This window comes from Syngnathoides biaculeatus, chromosome 13 (assembly GCF_019802595.1).
Source record: "Syngnathoides biaculeatus isolate LvHL_M chromosome 13, ASM1980259v1, whole genome shotgun sequence".
In the NCBI taxonomy this organism is placed as follows: domain Eukaryota; kingdom Metazoa; phylum Chordata; class Actinopteri; order Syngnathiformes; family Syngnathidae; genus Syngnathoides; species Syngnathoides biaculeatus.
Genome location: NC_084652.1, coordinates 21,568,388 through 21,586,949, shown reverse-complemented (window position 1 = coordinate 21,586,949; position 18,562 = coordinate 21,568,388). Strand labels below are relative to the sequence as shown.

At 41.6% G+C, this 18,562-nt stretch overlaps 1 protein-coding gene across 1 annotated transcript in view; it reads left to right on the top strand.

Moving 5' to 3' along the window:
* LOC133510551 (nucleoprotein TPR-like) overlaps positions 1-18,562 on the top strand; it is an 88,364-nt gene that overhangs the window by 21,614 nt on the left and 48,188 nt on the right. Inside the window, exons 9-19 of the mRNA XM_061838589.1 lie at positions 668-755; positions 1,461-1,598; positions 2,738-2,832; positions 4,041-4,238; positions 4,346-4,453; positions 4,595-4,812; positions 13,593-13,756; positions 14,089-14,207; positions 14,295-14,443; positions 14,556-14,718; positions 14,975-15,109. Coding sequence (XP_061694573.1) covers positions 668-755; positions 1,461-1,598; positions 2,738-2,832; positions 4,041-4,238; positions 4,346-4,453; positions 4,595-4,812; positions 13,593-13,756; positions 14,089-14,207; positions 14,295-14,443; positions 14,556-14,718; positions 14,975-15,109 — 1,575 coding nt within the window. The remainder of the gene's footprint in view (positions 1-667; positions 756-1,460; positions 1,599-2,737; positions 2,833-4,040; positions 4,239-4,345; positions 4,454-4,594; positions 4,813-13,592; positions 13,757-14,088; positions 14,208-14,294; positions 14,444-14,555; positions 14,719-14,974; positions 15,110-18,562) is intronic.

The following is an 18,562-nucleotide window of genomic DNA, read 5'->3' as shown; positions in this document are numbered from 1 at the left end:
GAAGGGCAAAGTTTATATAACTGTTGTGAGGGCGGCCATGATGTACGGATTAGAGACGGTGGCACTGAAGAAACGACAGGAAACAGAATTTGAGGTAGCATAAATGTAGATGGTGAGGTTCTCACTTGGAGTGAACAGGTTGGCTAGGATTAGAAACGAGCTCATTAGAGGGACAGCCAAAGTTGGATATTTTGGAGACAAGGTTAAAGAGAGCAGACTTAGATGGTTTGGACATGTTCATAGATGAGTGAGTATATTGGTAGAAGGGTGCTGAGGATGGAGCTGCCAGGCAAAAGAGCGAGAGGAAGACCAAAGAAAAGGTTGATGGATGTTGTGAGGGAGGACATGAGGATAGTGGGTGTTAAAGAAGATGCACGAGATAGGCTTCGATGGAAAAAGATGACTCGCTGTGGCGACCCCTAACGGGACAAGCCGAAAGGAAAAGAAGAAGTCAGAACTATATAAAGAAAGAATTGCATTTAGCCGGGGAGTATTTTGCTGAGTAACAAGGTCCATGAAAATAGGGGTGTGCTCTTTGCTTTTCAAAACAAGGTCAAGTTTCCTAATTTGATTACATTTGATGCTGGTTCAAAATGTATCAGGGATTATCCTTCATTGTAGTTTTTATCTTAATATGTAACAGTTTTTTTTATCTATCAATTTGCAGGGAGTAGCGGCAGACATGGAAACTAACAATCAAGAACTGAACAGAGCAGTGGAGGAACTGAGCAAATTGGTTAAAAACACTGCAGAAGGTTTGAGTTAATTGTTTTGGATTCTGATTATTCGTTCCAGTTTCAAATCCATAAACCTATCGGATCTTAATCACAGATCTGGTCAGTATATATATGGCTGTGATTGCTAAACAACCGTTTTCTAAACCTTTTGTCTGTTCCGAGATTAAATGATCATGTCCACTTTAAGACATTTGTACATCAGCAGCTTTACAATATAAAAAGCTCGTATGTAGGGCTGCACAATATATTGCTCAGGCATCATCATCAGGATCTGTGCGCAGTAGTCACATTGCAGGGGTCTGCTGCGATGTTAGATGTTGCAGTAATATACAGTGCATCAACTGTAATATTAAAAGTGACCAGCAGAGAGACCTGTGTAGACATGGTATTAAGCTAAGCACGCATGTTTACAATCAAATGTAACCTTTTAAACAACAGAGTAACGCAGTGTGTTTTATACTTATCCTTGTGTGATAAAAGAGTAGGCAAAAATACAAAGCATAGCTGCTGTATTTCTTATTTTGCTCTTCTGAATGTCACGGCTGTAGGTAATCACGGACAGCTGCGTGAGGGTATGGGGATGTGTCCACGGAGACTGTAAATTTGGGCGAATGTTTTTTGGCAATACAATACATAGTAGGAAAAATGTAAACAGAATTGTGCAGCCAGACTTGTATGTTTGTCTCCAAATCCCTCTGTCATGTCTTAATTTTGCACTGGTAGCTAACAACATGCTGGAAAAGAAGCTGGCTGATGCAGAGGAGCAGAAAAAACAGTTAGAGGCAGAACTTGGAGAAAAGATCAAGAAAATGGAGAAGGAGCTGGAAAACTCTCAGATGAAGGCATCTGGAAAATATTGCTGTAAGATAAGAATGACCTCTTATATTTTAGTGTTCTGTGTAAAGATTTGTTTGTCTGAAAAAGATCCCATGTTTTTTTTCTTTAGATCTTGTTAAAAAGAAAAACTAATGCTAAAAATGATCTGGACGAATCAGAGTAGAATTGTTCTTTTTGGGTCCAGAAGCTGCAGACAGCTTGTGAGATGACCACCAAACTCTGAATTCAAGCCACAATACACAGTGAAGACAGTGAAGCTTGGTGGTGCAAGCATCATGTTATGGGCATGTTTCTCTTCCCGTGTTCTTGGGACCATTTATTGCATACCAGATCGCATGGTTCGGTTTGCATATGTCAAAATAATTTAAGTCATGTTGCCTTATGCGGAAGAGGCCAAGTCCTTGAAATGCGTGTTTCAACAAGGCAATGACCCCAAACACACTGGTAAACATGGAAAGTCTTGGTTCAAAACAAACAAAAGTTAATGTCATGGAGTGGCCAGCCCAATCCCCGGACCTTAATCCAACCGAGAACTTGTTGGGGTGACATCAAAAATGCTATTTCTGAAGCAATACCAAGATATGTAAATGAATTGTGGAACGTCGTTAAGGAATATTGGAGAGGAATAACAGCTGGAAGGTGCCACAACTTGGTTCACTCCATGCCACACAGATGTGAAGCAGTTATAAGAAACTGTGGTCATACAACTAATTGTTTAGTGATTAAAAGCATTGGTAAATCCTCAAAACAAAAAAGTTTATACAAAATAGTTTTGAATTTGTAGTCTATTTTTTGAACAGACGTCTTTCAACAAATTATCCAATTGCACAGCCTTAAGAGTGTGAATATCATGGATGTTGAGGTCTTGTTGTTTTTCTGAGAATATACTGCACCTACTCGTAATTTGATACAGCATTCAAAAATATACTGAAAATGTGAATGAATCTGATTAGTCACATTGGACTGCTATTATTTTGAACACTACTGCATATTTATTTAAAATCTTTGTTACTTTGGTGACCTTTTATCCGGTTATAATTTAGCCAGAGCTAGATCAAGATTAAAGTATTCATTGGGAAAATTATGCACTATTATTTCATGAACACGTCCAGTCAGTGTACTCTGAATAATTGTTACAAAATGTGTTGAATGTTTTTCTTCAGGTGCACTCTCACTGACTGAGGAGCAACTGGAATCGATGTGTCCGTCTGCAGCCGCCATTTCTGGAATTGTCAAGCCTGGCATGAAGTTCTTCGATGTGAGTTGCACAATACAAACCTGTACTGACTGCCGTTTCATTATAATATATTAAGAACCTACATTTAGATCACTTGTGTTATGGTTGAATTAATTCATAAATTACTGCTGGTAATTATTGACAATAATTGGAGGGAAATTACAGTACTGTAATATGTTTTAGGGTTTAGGGTTTAAATATTTTGATATATATATATATATATATATATAAACACACACCCACAGGGAGTTGGATTCCACCATTAAATTCAGAATTTACATCAAAATATTTTGAATATAAAAAAAACAAATACATTGAAATAAATTGATGTACTTATGTACTTAGCATTACTGCTGAGAGGGGGATGGAAAAGAACAAGGGGGGTCTGTCCTGAGCTATTGTGAAGGAACCCGGTCCTCAATCCTCTCCATCTCGACAAGTATCAAAGAACCTTGTTTGAATAAGTAATTAATAATTGTCACCATGGTCGATCGACTGAACCCTTGGTGGTGTTGGTGTCTCTCCTTTCTCCAATCTTTTTATGATCTAGAGCTTCGTTTCCATGATAATGGATTTTCTTTTGGCTGCAGAAGCATTGCTAAAAGACACAGCTTTCATCTTTGGGGTGATAGTCTAAAAAGGAGGGCGAAAAATGTGAAGATACTCCCTGTGCAGAAAACATGGACAAGCATTAGCCAGACAAAATGGCGAACGGGAGACGGGCGTTGTAAAATCAAAACGTCTTAGGTCGAGACAGTCTTAACCCAAGGACTCCCTATAGTGCCATTCTAGCATTATACAAGTAACTGCTGATTGGAATAAAACCTAAATTCAATAAATTGGTTTGTCAACATTCTCTTTTGATCGATACCTTTAGTGATACACAGTCATCCCACCATTATGTGGAGTCTGAATTCTTGTTTGACATAGACCTTATAATATTCTTAGTTATGGTTTTGCGCTGTAACTGTTTTAGGATGTCGGTTTGACCAACAAATTCTATTGTACTGTCATTCACCCCCCCATTCCCCCTTCACTCATATTATTCCTTGGGAATCAACAAAAATGAGAGACACCTGGTTGGAACTTAATCATGAAGTGTTCATGGTAGCCCCCATCCTCCCCTCATAACCCCAGTTTGAAAAGCACTGCTTTAGATGTTGTTTTTTCCCTACAAAGTAACCACATTGCCTTGATTGATGTCCTTTCTTTTGTCTTTGTGTTGTCAGCTTTATAATGCATATTCTGAGTGTCAGACTCAGCTGCAGCTTGAGAAGCAGGAGACCAGAAGGGTGAGCAAAGTGTTGAATGAGGTTATCCAAGAGGTGGAGTCCAAAGCACCTATTCTCAGACGTCAGAGGGAGGAGTATGAGACCATGCAGAGTTCAGTGGCCTCCCTATGGAACAAACTGGAGCACGCTCAAGCGGTCTGAGACACGTTGATTTTCTATACGTCCATAATTTCATTACATATGAAAATAATGGTGAATCACTTTCCATGTTTTCTTACATACAACCTTTGTGTCATTATTAGGATATATACACTTTACAGAAAGAGAAAGAAGAGGCCAGGCAACAATGTGACGGCTTGGAAAAGGACAAGTTGAGGACAGAGGGACTGTTGGATGATACCTCTACACAAGTACTTCACATACCACATACCATTGCCACATACAGGCAATAGTTTTTTAAAAGAGACAAGTATTGTAATAAGCAACATTTTCCACCATTTGCTTTGGTAAAACCATTTCCTTACTGTGGTATTACTTTTAATTCATTCTAGGTGTGTGCATTGCTGGTAGAACTCGAGGAAGCGCGTGGTCATCAAGTGAGCAAAGACTATGGCGGTTCCTCTAATACACCAGGCCAGGTTGTCAGGCCGTACCAGATTTCCTTCAGTAGTGTAGAGGAGCTCCAGACACAAAACAGAAACCTGCTGGAAAGGCTGAGGAAACAAGAAGAAGAGAACACAAGGCAGCAAACCCATACAACATCAGAACGGTAATTTTTTTTTCACTCTTGATGCAGAGCTTGAAATGCCATTACGGATGGATAGTAGTGTGTAAACAGTCTAAATTTCACTGGACCAAGTTTTAAGACAGGGTTAATACTGACGATGATAATGATTATTTTATTTAAAGGCACCTTTCAGGCTACAAATGGACACTGTACAAGCATCTAAAATAATTCAAAGAATACAATACAAATAACAGAACATAAAGCCTCAATTAAAATGGCGAATGATGTGACAAATGTCATTAAGTTGGTAGTCTGGAATAGATGTTTCTTGCGTTTGGATTTTAAGAGGGTTAATGAGTCAGTATTTTGGAGGTCAGGTGGTACTGAGGTCTAAATATGGGAGACAGAGCAACGGTGGCTCTGTTCTGCACAGTGGACAGACGGGGCTGTGAGGTAGATGCAGGATGAAGCTCTGACAGCGGGCGGGTATGGAAATTTGAGAAAGGTCAGCAAGATATTGCAAGATCAGGTTATTGATGGCTTTGAAGGTGCAGATCAGTATTTTAGAGTGAATGCTGTACTGTACATGTAGCCATTGGAGTACCGTAATTTCCGGCCATCAAGCTGCGACTTTTTTCACATGCTTTCAACCTCCGATTTATGCGGTGATGGGGCTCATTTGTGCATTTTTTCTAACGGCCGCAAGGGGGACACTCGAGCGGAAAAGGTAAGAATGAGACTAGTGGAATGTATGTGCCGAAGAAGTGACTTTTACCGGCCCTGTTGGCGCTGTGCTAGTCTATTGCTGCTGTGTTCCTGGCGTGTCTCAGTGATATTTACCACTAGGTTTTATTTTAACCGGCCCTGTTAGCGCTAGCGTTAAACTCTTTCTGTGAACCGCCTTTGTAAATATGTCGTGTTTCAATGTAGGCACTTGCGGCTTTTACACAGCTGCGGGATATGTATGTACCAAATAGTACTTCCTTTACAAAGGTACTCGGTGAGGCTTGTAACCAGGTGCGCTCTGTAGGCTCGGAATTGCGGTAGTTACAAGTCTGGAGTGATGTGGTAAAAAAAGGGAGTTCTTGTGATAATACTGGCTGCTGAGTTCTGGAGAAGCTGTAGTTTCTGGACTGACGAAACAGCAGAGATTTGCAATAATCCAAGTGGGAAGTGACTATGCTATGAACTGGGACAGCAACAGTGTGGCTAATGATGAATGGATGGAAGCGGTTGTTTCGTAAGTGAAAGTATCCAGACCAGATGACGTTATGTGCTGTCGAAGACAACATCCAAATGCTTAACCTGAGGGGAAGGAGAAACATTGGGAATTATCAATAGTATGGAAAAACTGTCACTTTTGGCTAGCATGGACTTTGGTACCCAAGATTACCATTTCAATTATTTCACTCTTGTATAAAGTTGGATGAGAATCAGTGTTTTGAGTTCAGACAGGGTTCGCACGCGGCCCTAAAAGTCCCTAAAAACCCAAAAATTTTCGAAGGTGCATTTAGGGGCTCCTAAAAGTCCTTAAAATCCGTGAAAACCGGTCAAGCCCCTAAAAAGGCCTTAAATAAAAAAAAAAAAAAAAAAAAATCAAGGGGAGGACCTCTACCCCCAAAATTCTCCCTAAAAAAAAAATAAATTAATCTTTTATTTAAAAAAAAAAAAAAATAGCGATCCGTCCAAATCAGCTGGAAATTGTCAACGGAAGTCACCGTGTTGACAACTAGTAGCCATCTTGTCGATATTCCATTGTTTGTTTCCGTGAGTAGGCATTTCACTTTGTCTTCGTTACGACGTAGCGTAGTTCTTTCATCGATCCAACTTGTATCACGGGAAGTGCATTTTTCAAGAAGCTTGGGTTGGAAGTAAGGAGTTTGGGAGCTGGGTTCGTCGAGATCCAAAAGGTCGGCACATGTTTTATTGCCATCTGTGCAAGCAGAGTTACCAGCTTGAAAAGATGGGCGTCAAAGCGCTGGAGTCACACCGGGAAAAACAGGAGACACGGTGATTTGGCGAAGACTCTCTCATCTTCCGTTGGTATGAATCTGTTTCTAAAATATCAAGATAGTGAAGCATCAACTTCAGGCAGTGGTACTAGCAGTGCATGCGCACTAGTGATCGCAAAAAAAAACCTTTACTTTCATAACCGGTTTTAACCGAACAGCTGTAGCAAAAAAAAACGATTAACCGGTTTTAAAACCGGTACCATAGTGGTGTTTACATAATTCACCTGTGGGACCTCGAGTTAGGGTGCGGGGTTCCGCACAGACTGTTTTTGTTGTTGCTCTTCCGGAGTGACGAGTTCACAGAGTTACCCCGTTATGCGAGTAGTGTTTTGATTTCTGCCAATAAAACAAGTTTTGTTCCTGTGTCCGACACTCCGGCGCGACACCATCGATCGTTAATTTACTCCGCGGTAATGGGGTAGTTTGTATACAATATTGACAAACAAGCTTGTTGAATGTCGCTTTCAACAACGCACTTGTATAAGTTAATTTTTTTTTTTTTTTTTTGAAAAATGTTTTGTTGACATTCTTCTTTCGGACTTTCAGAAAGGGCACGAAAGTATACCGAGCGTTTCCTCTATGCCATGTTTGATGTTTCTTTGAATTAACTGAATGTTCTTTTGAGTCCAACTTTACACTAACAGCGAAACTTGAAAAAAGTGGAAATTATGTTGAAAAAATAGCGCAATGTGGAGTACCGGATAACCGATTTCGAAAGTCCGATTACGGTTTCAGCTTGAAAAAAAACCCAACGAAAACAGGTTATAACCGGTTATTTGTAACCGGTTGCGATCTCTAATGCGGACCTACAGTTGTCCACCCAGAAGTCAGGCTTTATGAACGTAGTTCAATACACGAAGACAGACTCGTTAAAGGCAGAGATCATGTGGACTTTAAAAGTGATCTGCAGCTATTACAGTTACAAATCTTGTGAAAATAATTCTAAAATGTTTGCAGTCATGTTTCCAGACAGTGACATTGCTAAAAACTACCACTGTGGGGAAAGGAAGACTTCGTACCTGGCTACGTTTGGCATCGCTGCCCACTTTTCATCTTTACTGCCTCAAAGCCAAAAAAGCCAGAATAGAGACTGACATAACTACGCTTATTGAGAAGGCTGACAGGCTGTGTGAGGAGGCAGAAGAAAAGAGGAATCTGAGGTTTATCACTGAGGCCAATGCACTCAGAGGCAGAGCAAAGGACAAGAGAGCCACTTTGGCACCTCTGCAGTAACAAATAGAGAAGGCACTGGGTAGGCTCAAGGAGCTACAGTAGGGGTGCTGAAACAGACATCAGTAGAAGACATTTGTGTATATAGTTCCAATTGTAGTTAGAATCTGTTTTTCTGTATACTGTCATGTAAAGACGTTGACAATGGTCATATCAATGAGAACTACCACAAGGGGCGACAGGTGATCACTGTCACAGGTACTGAGATACTGGAACATTTGATGAACCAAGAATGGTTGATGGCACCATTGGTGAGTCTTTTTTCCTTACTCTTGATTTCCCATGATGGCCCTAAATTTTTCGTGTCGGCCCTAAATTTTTTCCGTGTCTGCCCTAAATTTTTCGTGTCAGCCCCTAAGAATGCCCCTAAAAAGCCCTTAAATTTTTTTGGTCAGACTGAGTATGAACCCTGTCAGAGAAGCAGTCAGTAAGGGAGAAATCATCTGTGTAACAGTGGAAGTCCCAGTTGGATTTACACAAAATATTGCCAAGAGCTGGAATTTAGGTGTTAAAGGGGAGGTGGCAAACCCCAGGGGACACCACGAATTAACTTAGGACAGATAGGAATGATTTGATTTCATAAGAGCAAACTGGGTGTAACATGAGAGGTATGAACTGAACCACTGAGTGCTTGTGTTTGTCATGCCAATGTATTCGTCTGTTGAAAGAGAAGGTGTAGGAATTCAGATCAAAATCAATGAAGATGGTGAGCAGTCCAAAGTCAGAAACAAAGAGGAGGTTGCTGCTGAGTTTGTGTTGTTTCAGTGTAGTTGTTGTTGTTGTAGCAAAGTACGATGGTCGTTATTCCATATCAAGGTCCAGAAAGTGAGCCACATCGGCCGGGGCGCTGCACGGGTATTCCACCATCAGCATGGTCAGTTTTTGAGCACAGTTGAAGAGATGATGCGTATCGTGGGGGACGACCTCACACAAAGTGCATTTATCCACAATGTTTTTGTTGAGTCAATGCTAATAGTTGTTGAGACACCAGCCCGAACGGAGTTGCGATAGGGTGAATACCACAGGCCGCGGGAGTTGTCTTTCGGATTCGGCTACTGGAGTGGGGTAGACACCCAACACAATGTTGGGTTTGTAGCCGGCGATTCCCGTCTGTTACGGCGGTTCGATGGATTGCCGAGTGGCCGCGTCTGTAGTCCTCTGCATCGACGGACGACCGATTAATGTACTGCTCAATCAATGGCTCGATATCTCGGATGGTTTTGCGCAACACTCTGGGGCACGGTTCTTGCCTTGTCATCTCGTGATTAGGATGTTCGGCGAGGCGCGTATCGTTTCATGAGCATCACTTTGTGATCGCGTACCGGAAGGAGTTTTGACTCTGCGTGTAGGTGATCGATTGAAGCCATTTTGTGGCAGCCCGTGACGGTTCGAAGGCCAGTGTTGTTGTTGAGCTGCCTAGAGGGAGTCCCAGTGAGTTGGCTTCAGGTTGGGAGTCCAGACGGGCGCCGCGTAGTTCAGGATTGATCTTTCTATGGCCTTATACGTTGTGAGGATGGTCCTTGTTTCAGTTTAGTGGAGGGGGCGAGAGTTGTTCGTAGAGATTATTGGAAGTGAGGTGAGAGTGGAGCTGGGGAGTGATGATTTTTGAGAGAAATGGAAAGAATATGGTATGAAAGTTAGTGAAATTATTTGGATCTTGAGGTTTTTTTTCCTTTTTTTCAGTGTAGGGCTTATGTCTGTAGTTTTGAATACTCTAGGAAGAGATGAGTTGAGAATCTTTGTAATCAGGGGGACCAGGGCAGGCGGCAACCTTTTACTAAAACAAAATGGAGCGACTGATGATTTCTGAAATGTCCATGGTAGAAGACTAAAGTAAAACATGTGGATGGGTAGAATGTCGGGTATAACACAAAAGCATTCAGCTTTCTAAATTGAGAACTGCACCTACAACTATAATTTACAAAACCGAGACGTATTCACAATTATTGCAGTTGTCATAGTTGTATAGTGCCTTGTCAACTTTTCAACCTTTCACCACATTTGAGGCTTCAAACAAATATACAATTATATACAACATACATATAATTATTGTTTTTTTGTCAATAATCAACAAGTGGTACACAATCCTGAAGTGGAACAAAATTTGATTTGAACTTTTTTTTAACAAATAAAAACCTGAAGAGTGGGCCGTGCAATATTATTCAGCTTCCTTGCATTAATACTTTGTAGCGGCACCTTTTGCTGCAATTACAGCTGTAAGTCGCTTGGGATATGTATCAGTTTTGCACATCGAGAGACTGAAATTCTTGCCCAGTTCTTTCTTGCAAAACAGCTCGAGCTCAGTTAGTTTGAATGGAGAACTTTTGTGAACAGCAGTCTTCAGCTCTGCCCACAAATTCTCAATTGGATTTAGGTCTGGACTCTGACTTGGCCATTCTAGCACCTGGATATGTTTATTTCTGAACCATTCCATTGTAAATTTGGCTTTATGCTTTGGATCACTGTCCTGTTTTAAGATAACTCTCCGTCCCAGTCTCAGGTGTTCTGCAGACTCAAAACATGTTTCTTCCAGAATTGTCCTGTATTTCGCTCCATTCATCTTCCCATCAATTTTAACCATCTTCCCCGTCCATGCTGAAAAAAAAAAAAAAAAAAAGCAGGCCCAAACCATGAGGTTGCCACCACGTTTGACAGTGCGGTTGGTGTATTCAGGGTGATGAGCTGTGTTGCTTTTAGGCCAAACATATCTTTTTGCATTGTGGCTTAAAAGTTTGATTTTGGTTTCATCTGACCAGATCACCTTCTTCCAGATGTTTGGTGTGTCTCCCAGGTGGCTTGTGGCGAACTTTAAACAAGACTTTTTATGGATATCTTTGAGAAATGGCTTTCTTCTTGCCACTCTTTCGTAAAGGCCAGATTTGTACAGTGTATGACTGAGTGTTGTCCTATGGACTTACTCTTCCACCTCAGCTGTAGATCTGTGCAGTTCATCCAGAGTGATCATGTGCCTTTTGGCTGCATCTCTAATCAGTCTTCTCCTTGTTCGAGGTGAAAGTTTAGAGAGATGGCTGGATCTTTGTCGATTTGCAGTGGTCTGATACTCCTTCCATTTCAATACGATTGCTTGGAAAGTGCTCCTTAAGATGTTTAAAGCTCGGGAAATCCTTTTGTATCCAAATACGGCTTTAAACTTCTCCACAACAGTATCTCGGACCTGCCCGGTGTGTTCCTTGGTATTCATGATGCTCTCTGCATTTTAAACAGAACCCAGAGACTATCACAGAGAATGTGCATTTATACGGAGACTTGATTACACACAGGTGGATTCTCTTTATCATCATCAGTCAATCAGTACCTGCTGGAAGGTAGCTTGTTGTTCCTTCTTGTTAACCAAAATGCCGGATATTGCTTGAACACTCGGGAGGATGGATTCAGTCTTCATACTTTTCCAAAAGACCATCGTGAAAAATGGATTGCACAGGTGCAAAAGACGAGAGCTTCGTGGGTTCCAAATGACAGGTAGGTGTGTATACAGCTACTAAAAAAAAAAAAAACGTCGTAATCCGTAAATCAGGGGTGCTAAATGTGTCGATGTGGGCATTGGAAGGCTTCGGTACAGCAGCCGCTGAAGGATGGCCTCCGCAGGCCTTGTGGATCACCATTGGCCTTGTAGACAAGGCCGAGTCGGCCTTGTGGATCGCCACCGGCCTTTTGAACACTGCTTCGGCCTGGGTAGCTTGTCGTGGCGCTGGGCTGCGGTGGCTCATCTCCACCATAAAGGTGGATCAGATGGGAAGGTGGTTTGACCACGACGTCGTCATTGATTGCGGCCGCAGGTGCCATTGTTCATTGCCGTTGCGGAGGGGAGGTGGTTTGACCGCATGTGGTTGGGCCGTGATCCGCATATCATCTAAATATGGCTCGAAACGATAGGGTAATATTGCCTCGGTCTCTTCACTCGGCCGTGAGATGTTCTCTTCTTCGAAAAGAGCTTCCGTGTCAGAAGGGGTGTGTTCGTCTCCCATAGTAGGTGGTACAGCATGTTTTCAATTGCGAATGTCTCAGTGTGACGTCACGGACAGAAGATGCAGCCAATATGGCTTCCGCTTGAATATCAAATGAGACTTCCGCAACTTTGCGCATGGATGACGCGCTCTCCGCTCACTTATTTTTTTGTATAGACATTGAAGTGAATAATGTTAAATGTAGTTTTCATTACAATTCTACAATTCTATTTTAGAATGTTTATAGGTATGACACTTGGGCTTTAAATGTTTCACCTTATTTTCCAGCCATTTGCTAAAAATATTTAGCATTGTTTTTCGTTATGAATGTACACACAACACTATAATAGTGACAGGAAAAAAAAAATATATATATATATTAAAAAAAAAAAAAAATATATATATATATATATATATATATTTTTTTTTTTTTTTGGAGAGGATCTGCAAGGAGGAATGGCTGAGGATCCCTAGATCTAGGTGTGAAAAAAAAACTTGTTGCATCATTACCAAAAAAACTCATGGCTGCTCAAAAGAGTGTTTCCTATTAAATACTACATTTTTTAATTAGTCTGCAAAGATTTCTACAATTCAGCTTTCTTTGGCCAAATTGGGGTGTTGTATGTGCATTAATGAGAGGGGAAAATTAACTTAAATGGTTTAAGTCAATGGGGGCAATATAACAAAGGGCAGGGTTCGTACAGGTCAGGGAATTTCTGGATTGTCATTGGATGAAACACTGCCTTTTCCAGGTCTTGGAACGTCCGGTAAATAAAAAATATTTGGCTTGGGTCAGGGAATGTCATGGGATTTTGTTGTTGCAGCTCAAAATATTGTTTATCATGTGTTTTATTTAAAACAATAAACCTGTCAAGCAAAGACCGCGCATTTCCGGTTTCTCGAAATTTCTCAAAGTGATGTAATTTTGTTCAGTTCATCCAAGCATGTAGGTAGTGCGCACCTGAGCTCGATGAAACAAACAAAGCTTCCGAACCCTTTACGAACCCTGAAAGAATGAAAAATTTAAGGGAGTCTGAATACTTTCCGTAGCCACTGCATAATCGTTCAGATTAATTCTAGTGAACATCAAAAAACTGTGACAGCATATACTTGTCTGAACAACATTTTAAGTGTTCAACTAGTTAGTCTCAATACTAAGAACAGTTTGTCAATCTGAGATTTATTTCAATCAGCTGTATTAAAAATTCAGGCTTTGAAAAGATTATTATGCTCTTGAGTCTCATGGACACATCAAATGTTACGTTCACCTTAAGGTTTTTGAAATTAAAAAACCCTTTCCCATTCTTGCTTGGTATTATTTTTTTTTAGTTGAGTCATCAAAAGCTGTTGTATTTTTCTTTCTCACTTTTTTTTGGAGGGTGGCGGCGCGGCAATTGAATATAAACTGTACTCCATACATCAAAGACGGTGAAGCCCCATAATCATTTTATAAAAGAGTGCCAAACATATATATGCGTTCATCTGAGATGACACGCTGTGGCGACCCCGAAAGGGACAAGCCGAAAGAAACTTGCTTAATGTTTGAATGATCTCTGGCTAATATCCAATAAGTTTTAACCAAAATGAAATACTCATTAAATGTTTTTCCTTGCAGTGTGTCAGAGTTGGAGACCAGTGTAGATAAACTTCAGAAGGAGGTGGAGCAGCTGAGAGAGCAGAGGAACCAACAAAAGCAACTTGCTGACTCCAATGCTAGACAAAGAGACATGTACAAAGCCCTGTTAACCCAGAGCACTGGCTTCAATCTGCTATCTCAAGGTGACAGCTTGAACCCCATTTTAGACATTAAATTAATAAGTTGTAGTTCATGCATCTTATAACATGTAGTAGGTAAGGGAATGCTGCTACTCATGGGATTCATTGAATAACACATTACAGGTCTTAATGTGAATATTTTTTTTCTAAATGCCCAAGTACAATTGACTTGCACTTTGAATGCAACACCCACCGGGTGATATTGTTACTTGTCATCATCCACGCACTAGAAAACAAATCAGAGAATGAATCAATGACAAATAACCTTTAGGAAAAATCCCTAGCTCCAAAAGGGATTAAATATTTTTGTTTTTAACGTTTTTCCGTTGGTCCAGATTTTTCCTATCCGCCACCTGTTCGGCCATCACTCCCAGTAACTCGCTCTTCGCCTCAAAGAGCAGCTGGTGCTGCTGAAGCTGTGCAAACTGTTCAGGCTAAAACTGCATTAAAACAGGTACTTTGTGAATCCTCTGGGATGCTCTGATTAGAGGAATTTAAATTATGCCCCTAGTTAACACTGTGTGGGTCTGTGCTTTTCCAGCTAAATGACGCCTTCACCCTGTATAAGAAAGAAAAGGCAGAGAACGACAGAATGTTGAATGACTCTCATGATAGACTGGAGAGGCAGCTGACTGAGGTTCGCTCCACAAATGCAAAATTGATTTCCCAATTGGAGTTTAGCAACAAGAGGTGAGGGCAAAATGACGGTGGTGATAAATGTACCTCATTAGAAATATAGGAAACATGTTTTTTGTTGGGCTTTCACAAATTTAATTTTGTGCTGTATTTATGTTATTGTTAGGTATGAGATGCTCCAGGAGACTGTCACAGCATTTCGAAGAGAGACGTCAGCCCTCCAGGACAGGAACCAAAAAATGGCTGCGATGGTGCAAAGGCATGAGCACATCATCCACTCTATGAGCCAGGATCTGCGGCAAGCTAATGAAAAACTGGCACTTGAGGAGGTGAGGAAGGACATTCTGGACCTACTATTTTGAGCCCTTAAAAACAACAAAATGAAATATGACACTAATTAATAAAAAAACAGTGGTGTTTTTTTTCATACAGTTGCTCACTCCTTTTTTCGCAACTTTTAGTCATTGAACATTCTACAAACAATTTGCTCAGATGTATTCCACAATGAGAGCGCTGTACTTATTTACCTAGTTTATGTCCACCTCTCAACTGGTATTGTACTTATAAATGTATCTTTGTCTGTAGGTACGCGTTGAGAACTTGACTAAAGAGAGAGACATGTTAAAACAAGCAGAGAGTCGATTTAATCGAGAGAAAGAGGCCATGCTGGCAGAGCAACGTAACCAAAACCTACTACTCACCAATCTCAAGACCATACAGGTAGTATGATCTTTCTGTTCTCATGACATCATATTTCCATTTGTTTGTGGATGAAAGTACCAGTCCTCTCGAGAGGGGTTGGAACTTCTTCAACTCTGGAGTTGCTCACGGTGAGAGGTGCTGAGCAGGTGTGGGTGGGTATACTTGTTCCCTCCTGGGTTGGCGCCTGTAAGGTGGGGTTCACCCCAGTGGACGAGAGTGTATCCTTCATCCATCTCTATCCTGATTGTTGTTTGTGTGCATGCAACAAACATCAGTTCAGAGTACCCACCTTTTTTTAATTCTTTAGAGGAGGTGCAAGTGAGGGGTCCCACTGGGAACTCCATTATTCTGCTGTGGGACTTCAGTGCTCAAATGGGCAATGCCAGTGACACCTGGAATGGCATGATTGAGAGGAACTGCCCCCCTGTCCCCAATCAGAGGCTGAGAAGTTTTCTGTTGTTGGACTTCTGTGCTCATCACAGATTGCCCATAACAAACACCATGTTTAAGCAGAAGGGTGTCACATGTGCACTTGGCACCAGGACATCCTAGGTCGCAGATCAATCATAGACTTTGTGGTCGTGTCATCAGACTTGCGGCTACATGTCTTTGATACTTGTGTCAAGAGGGGCAGAACTGTAACTGATCACCACTTCATGGTGAGTTGGCGCTGATTTTTTTCTTTTCGGCTTGTCCCGTTAGGGGTCGCCACGGAGCGTCATCTTTTTCCATGTAAGCGTATCTCCTGCATCTTTCTCTAACACCAGTTGCCCTCGTGTCTTCCCTCACAACATCAATCAACCTTCTCTTAAGCCTTCCTCTCATTCTTTAGCATGGCAAATCCATCCTCAACACCCTTCTACCAATATACTCACTCTTTCACCTCATGACATGTGCAAACCATCAACGTCTGCTCTCTCTTACCTTATCTCTAAAACATCTAATGTTGGCTGTGCCTCTAATGAGCTCATTTATAATCCAACCAGCTCAGTCCGAGAACCTCAACATCTTCATTTCTGCCACCTCCAGCTCTGCTTCCTGTTGGCTCTTAAGTGCCACCGCTGGCCTCACCACTATTATATAAACTTTCCTCTTCTGTCACAAAACACAGAAGAGGGCCTCCGGCAGCTGTTCCAACCTGCTTGGACCAGTCTCTTCAATTCCTTACCACACTCACCATTGCTCGAGACTGTTGACCCCAAGGATTTGAAGTAGTCAACCCTCGCTATAGCTTTTCCCCGGAGCCTCACTCTTAGCCCCCACCCCTCTCATTCATGCACATTTTTTCTTGTTTTACTTTAGCTTTTCTTCATTCTTCTCCTTCCCAGTACATGCCTCCATTTTTCTCATTGTTCCTACACCTACTCCCTGCTTTCACTGCAGATCACGTCATGTGCAAAGATCAGGGTCCAAATGGATTCCAGTCTAACCTCATCTGTCAGCCTATTCATTACCACTGCAAACTGGAAGGGGCTCAAAGGTGATCCCTGATGCAGTCCCACCTCCACCTTAAATTCTTCTCACACTTCATCACTATTCTGCTGCCATCATACATGTCCTATACTATTCTAAGGGATTTCTCTGCCACACCAAGCATAGGCATGTAGTACCACTGTTCCTCTCTTGGCACTGTGTCAACAGCTTTCTCTAAATCCACGAAGACACAATGTATCTCCTCCTTTCAGTCTGTACTTTTCCACTCGCATCATCAAGGTAAATAATGCATCTTTGGTACTATTTCTAGGCGTGAAATCATATAGTTGCATACAGATATATGCTTCTATCTTGAGTCTAACCTCCACTATTCTTTCCCCTAACATAATTGTGTAGTGCATTAAATTTATTACTCTATAGTTCCCACAGGTCTGCAAATCACTTTCAACCTTAAAAAAGGGAACTATCACACTTATCCTCCATTCTTCAGGGATCTTCTCACCCACTAGTATTCTGTTAAACAAGTTGGTTGAACACTCCACAGCCACCGCTCCAAATTGCTTCCATACCTCTACAGCCGAGTTGGTTGACATGATGATTAGGATAAAGGTTGATATATTACGCAACCAAGAGAGCTCTTGGAAAGGTAGTAAGGCTAGAAGTTTAGGAGCAGGGATTAAATTATTTTACCATCGGGTAGGTTGGAAGAGAAATGGGGTAGGCGTTACTTTAAAGGAAGAGCTGACTAAGAATGTCTTGGAGGTGAAGAGTATCAAATAGAGTAATGATCCTGAAATTTGAAATTGAGGGTGTTATGTATAATGTGATAAGCGACTATGCCCACAGGTAGGATATGTCCTTGAGTTGAAAGAGAAATTCTTGAAGGAACTAGACGAAGTAGTCCTGAGCATCCCCGAGAGAGGGAGAGAGAGTTGTGATTGGTGCAGATTTCAATGGACATGTTGGCGAAGGAAACAGGGGCGATGAAGAAGTGATGGGTAAGTACGGCATTCAGCAAAGGAACTTTGAAGGTCAGATGGTGGTGGACTTCGCAAAAAAGATGGAATTGGCAGTGGAGAACACTTATTTCCAGAAGAGAGTGGAACATAGAGTGACCTACAAGAGCGGAGGTAGAAGCACGCAGGTGGATTATATTTTGTGCAGACGATGCAATCTGAAGGAGGTTACTGACTGTAAGGTAGTGGTAGAGGAGAGTGTAGCTCAACAGCATAGGATGGTGGTGTGTAGGATGACTCTGGTGGTGGGGAGAAAGAATAAGAAAACAAAGGTAGAGCAGAGAACCATGTGGTGGAAGCTGAGAAAGAAAGAATATTGTGCGTCCTTTCAGAAAGAGATGAGACAGGCTTTCAATGGACAGGAGGAGCTCCCGGAAGACTGGACAACTACAGCCAAGGTTATCAGAGAGACAGGCAGGAGAATACTTGGTGTGACTTCTGGTAGGAAAGGGGGGAAGGAGACCTGGTGGTGGAACCCCAAAATACAGGAAGTCATACAAAGAAAGAGATTAGCGAAGAAGAAGTGGGACACTGAGAGGACTGAGGAGAGGCGAAAGGAATACATTGAGATGCGGCGTAGGGCAAAGATAAAGCTGACGAAGACTAAATAAGAGGCATATGATGACGTGTACACCAGGTTAGACACAAAAGAAGGAGAAAAGGATCTCTACAGGTTGGCCAGACAGAGGTATAGAGATGGGACGGATGTGCAGCAGGTCAGGGTGATTAAGGATAGAGATGAAAATGTGTTGACTGGTGCTAGTAGTGTGCTAAATAGATGGAAAGAATACTTTGAGAAGTTGATGAATGAAGAAAATGAGAGAAAAGGAAGAGTAGAAGAGGCAAATGTGAAGGACCAGGAAGTGGCAGTGATTAGTCAGTGGGAAGTTATAAAGGCATGAAAGAGGACATGGAAAGTCAGTTGGTCCTGATAACATACCTGTAGAGGTATGGAAAAATTTGGAAAGGTGGCTGTGGAGTGTTTGACCAACTTGTTTAACAGAAGACTAGCTGAAGATGG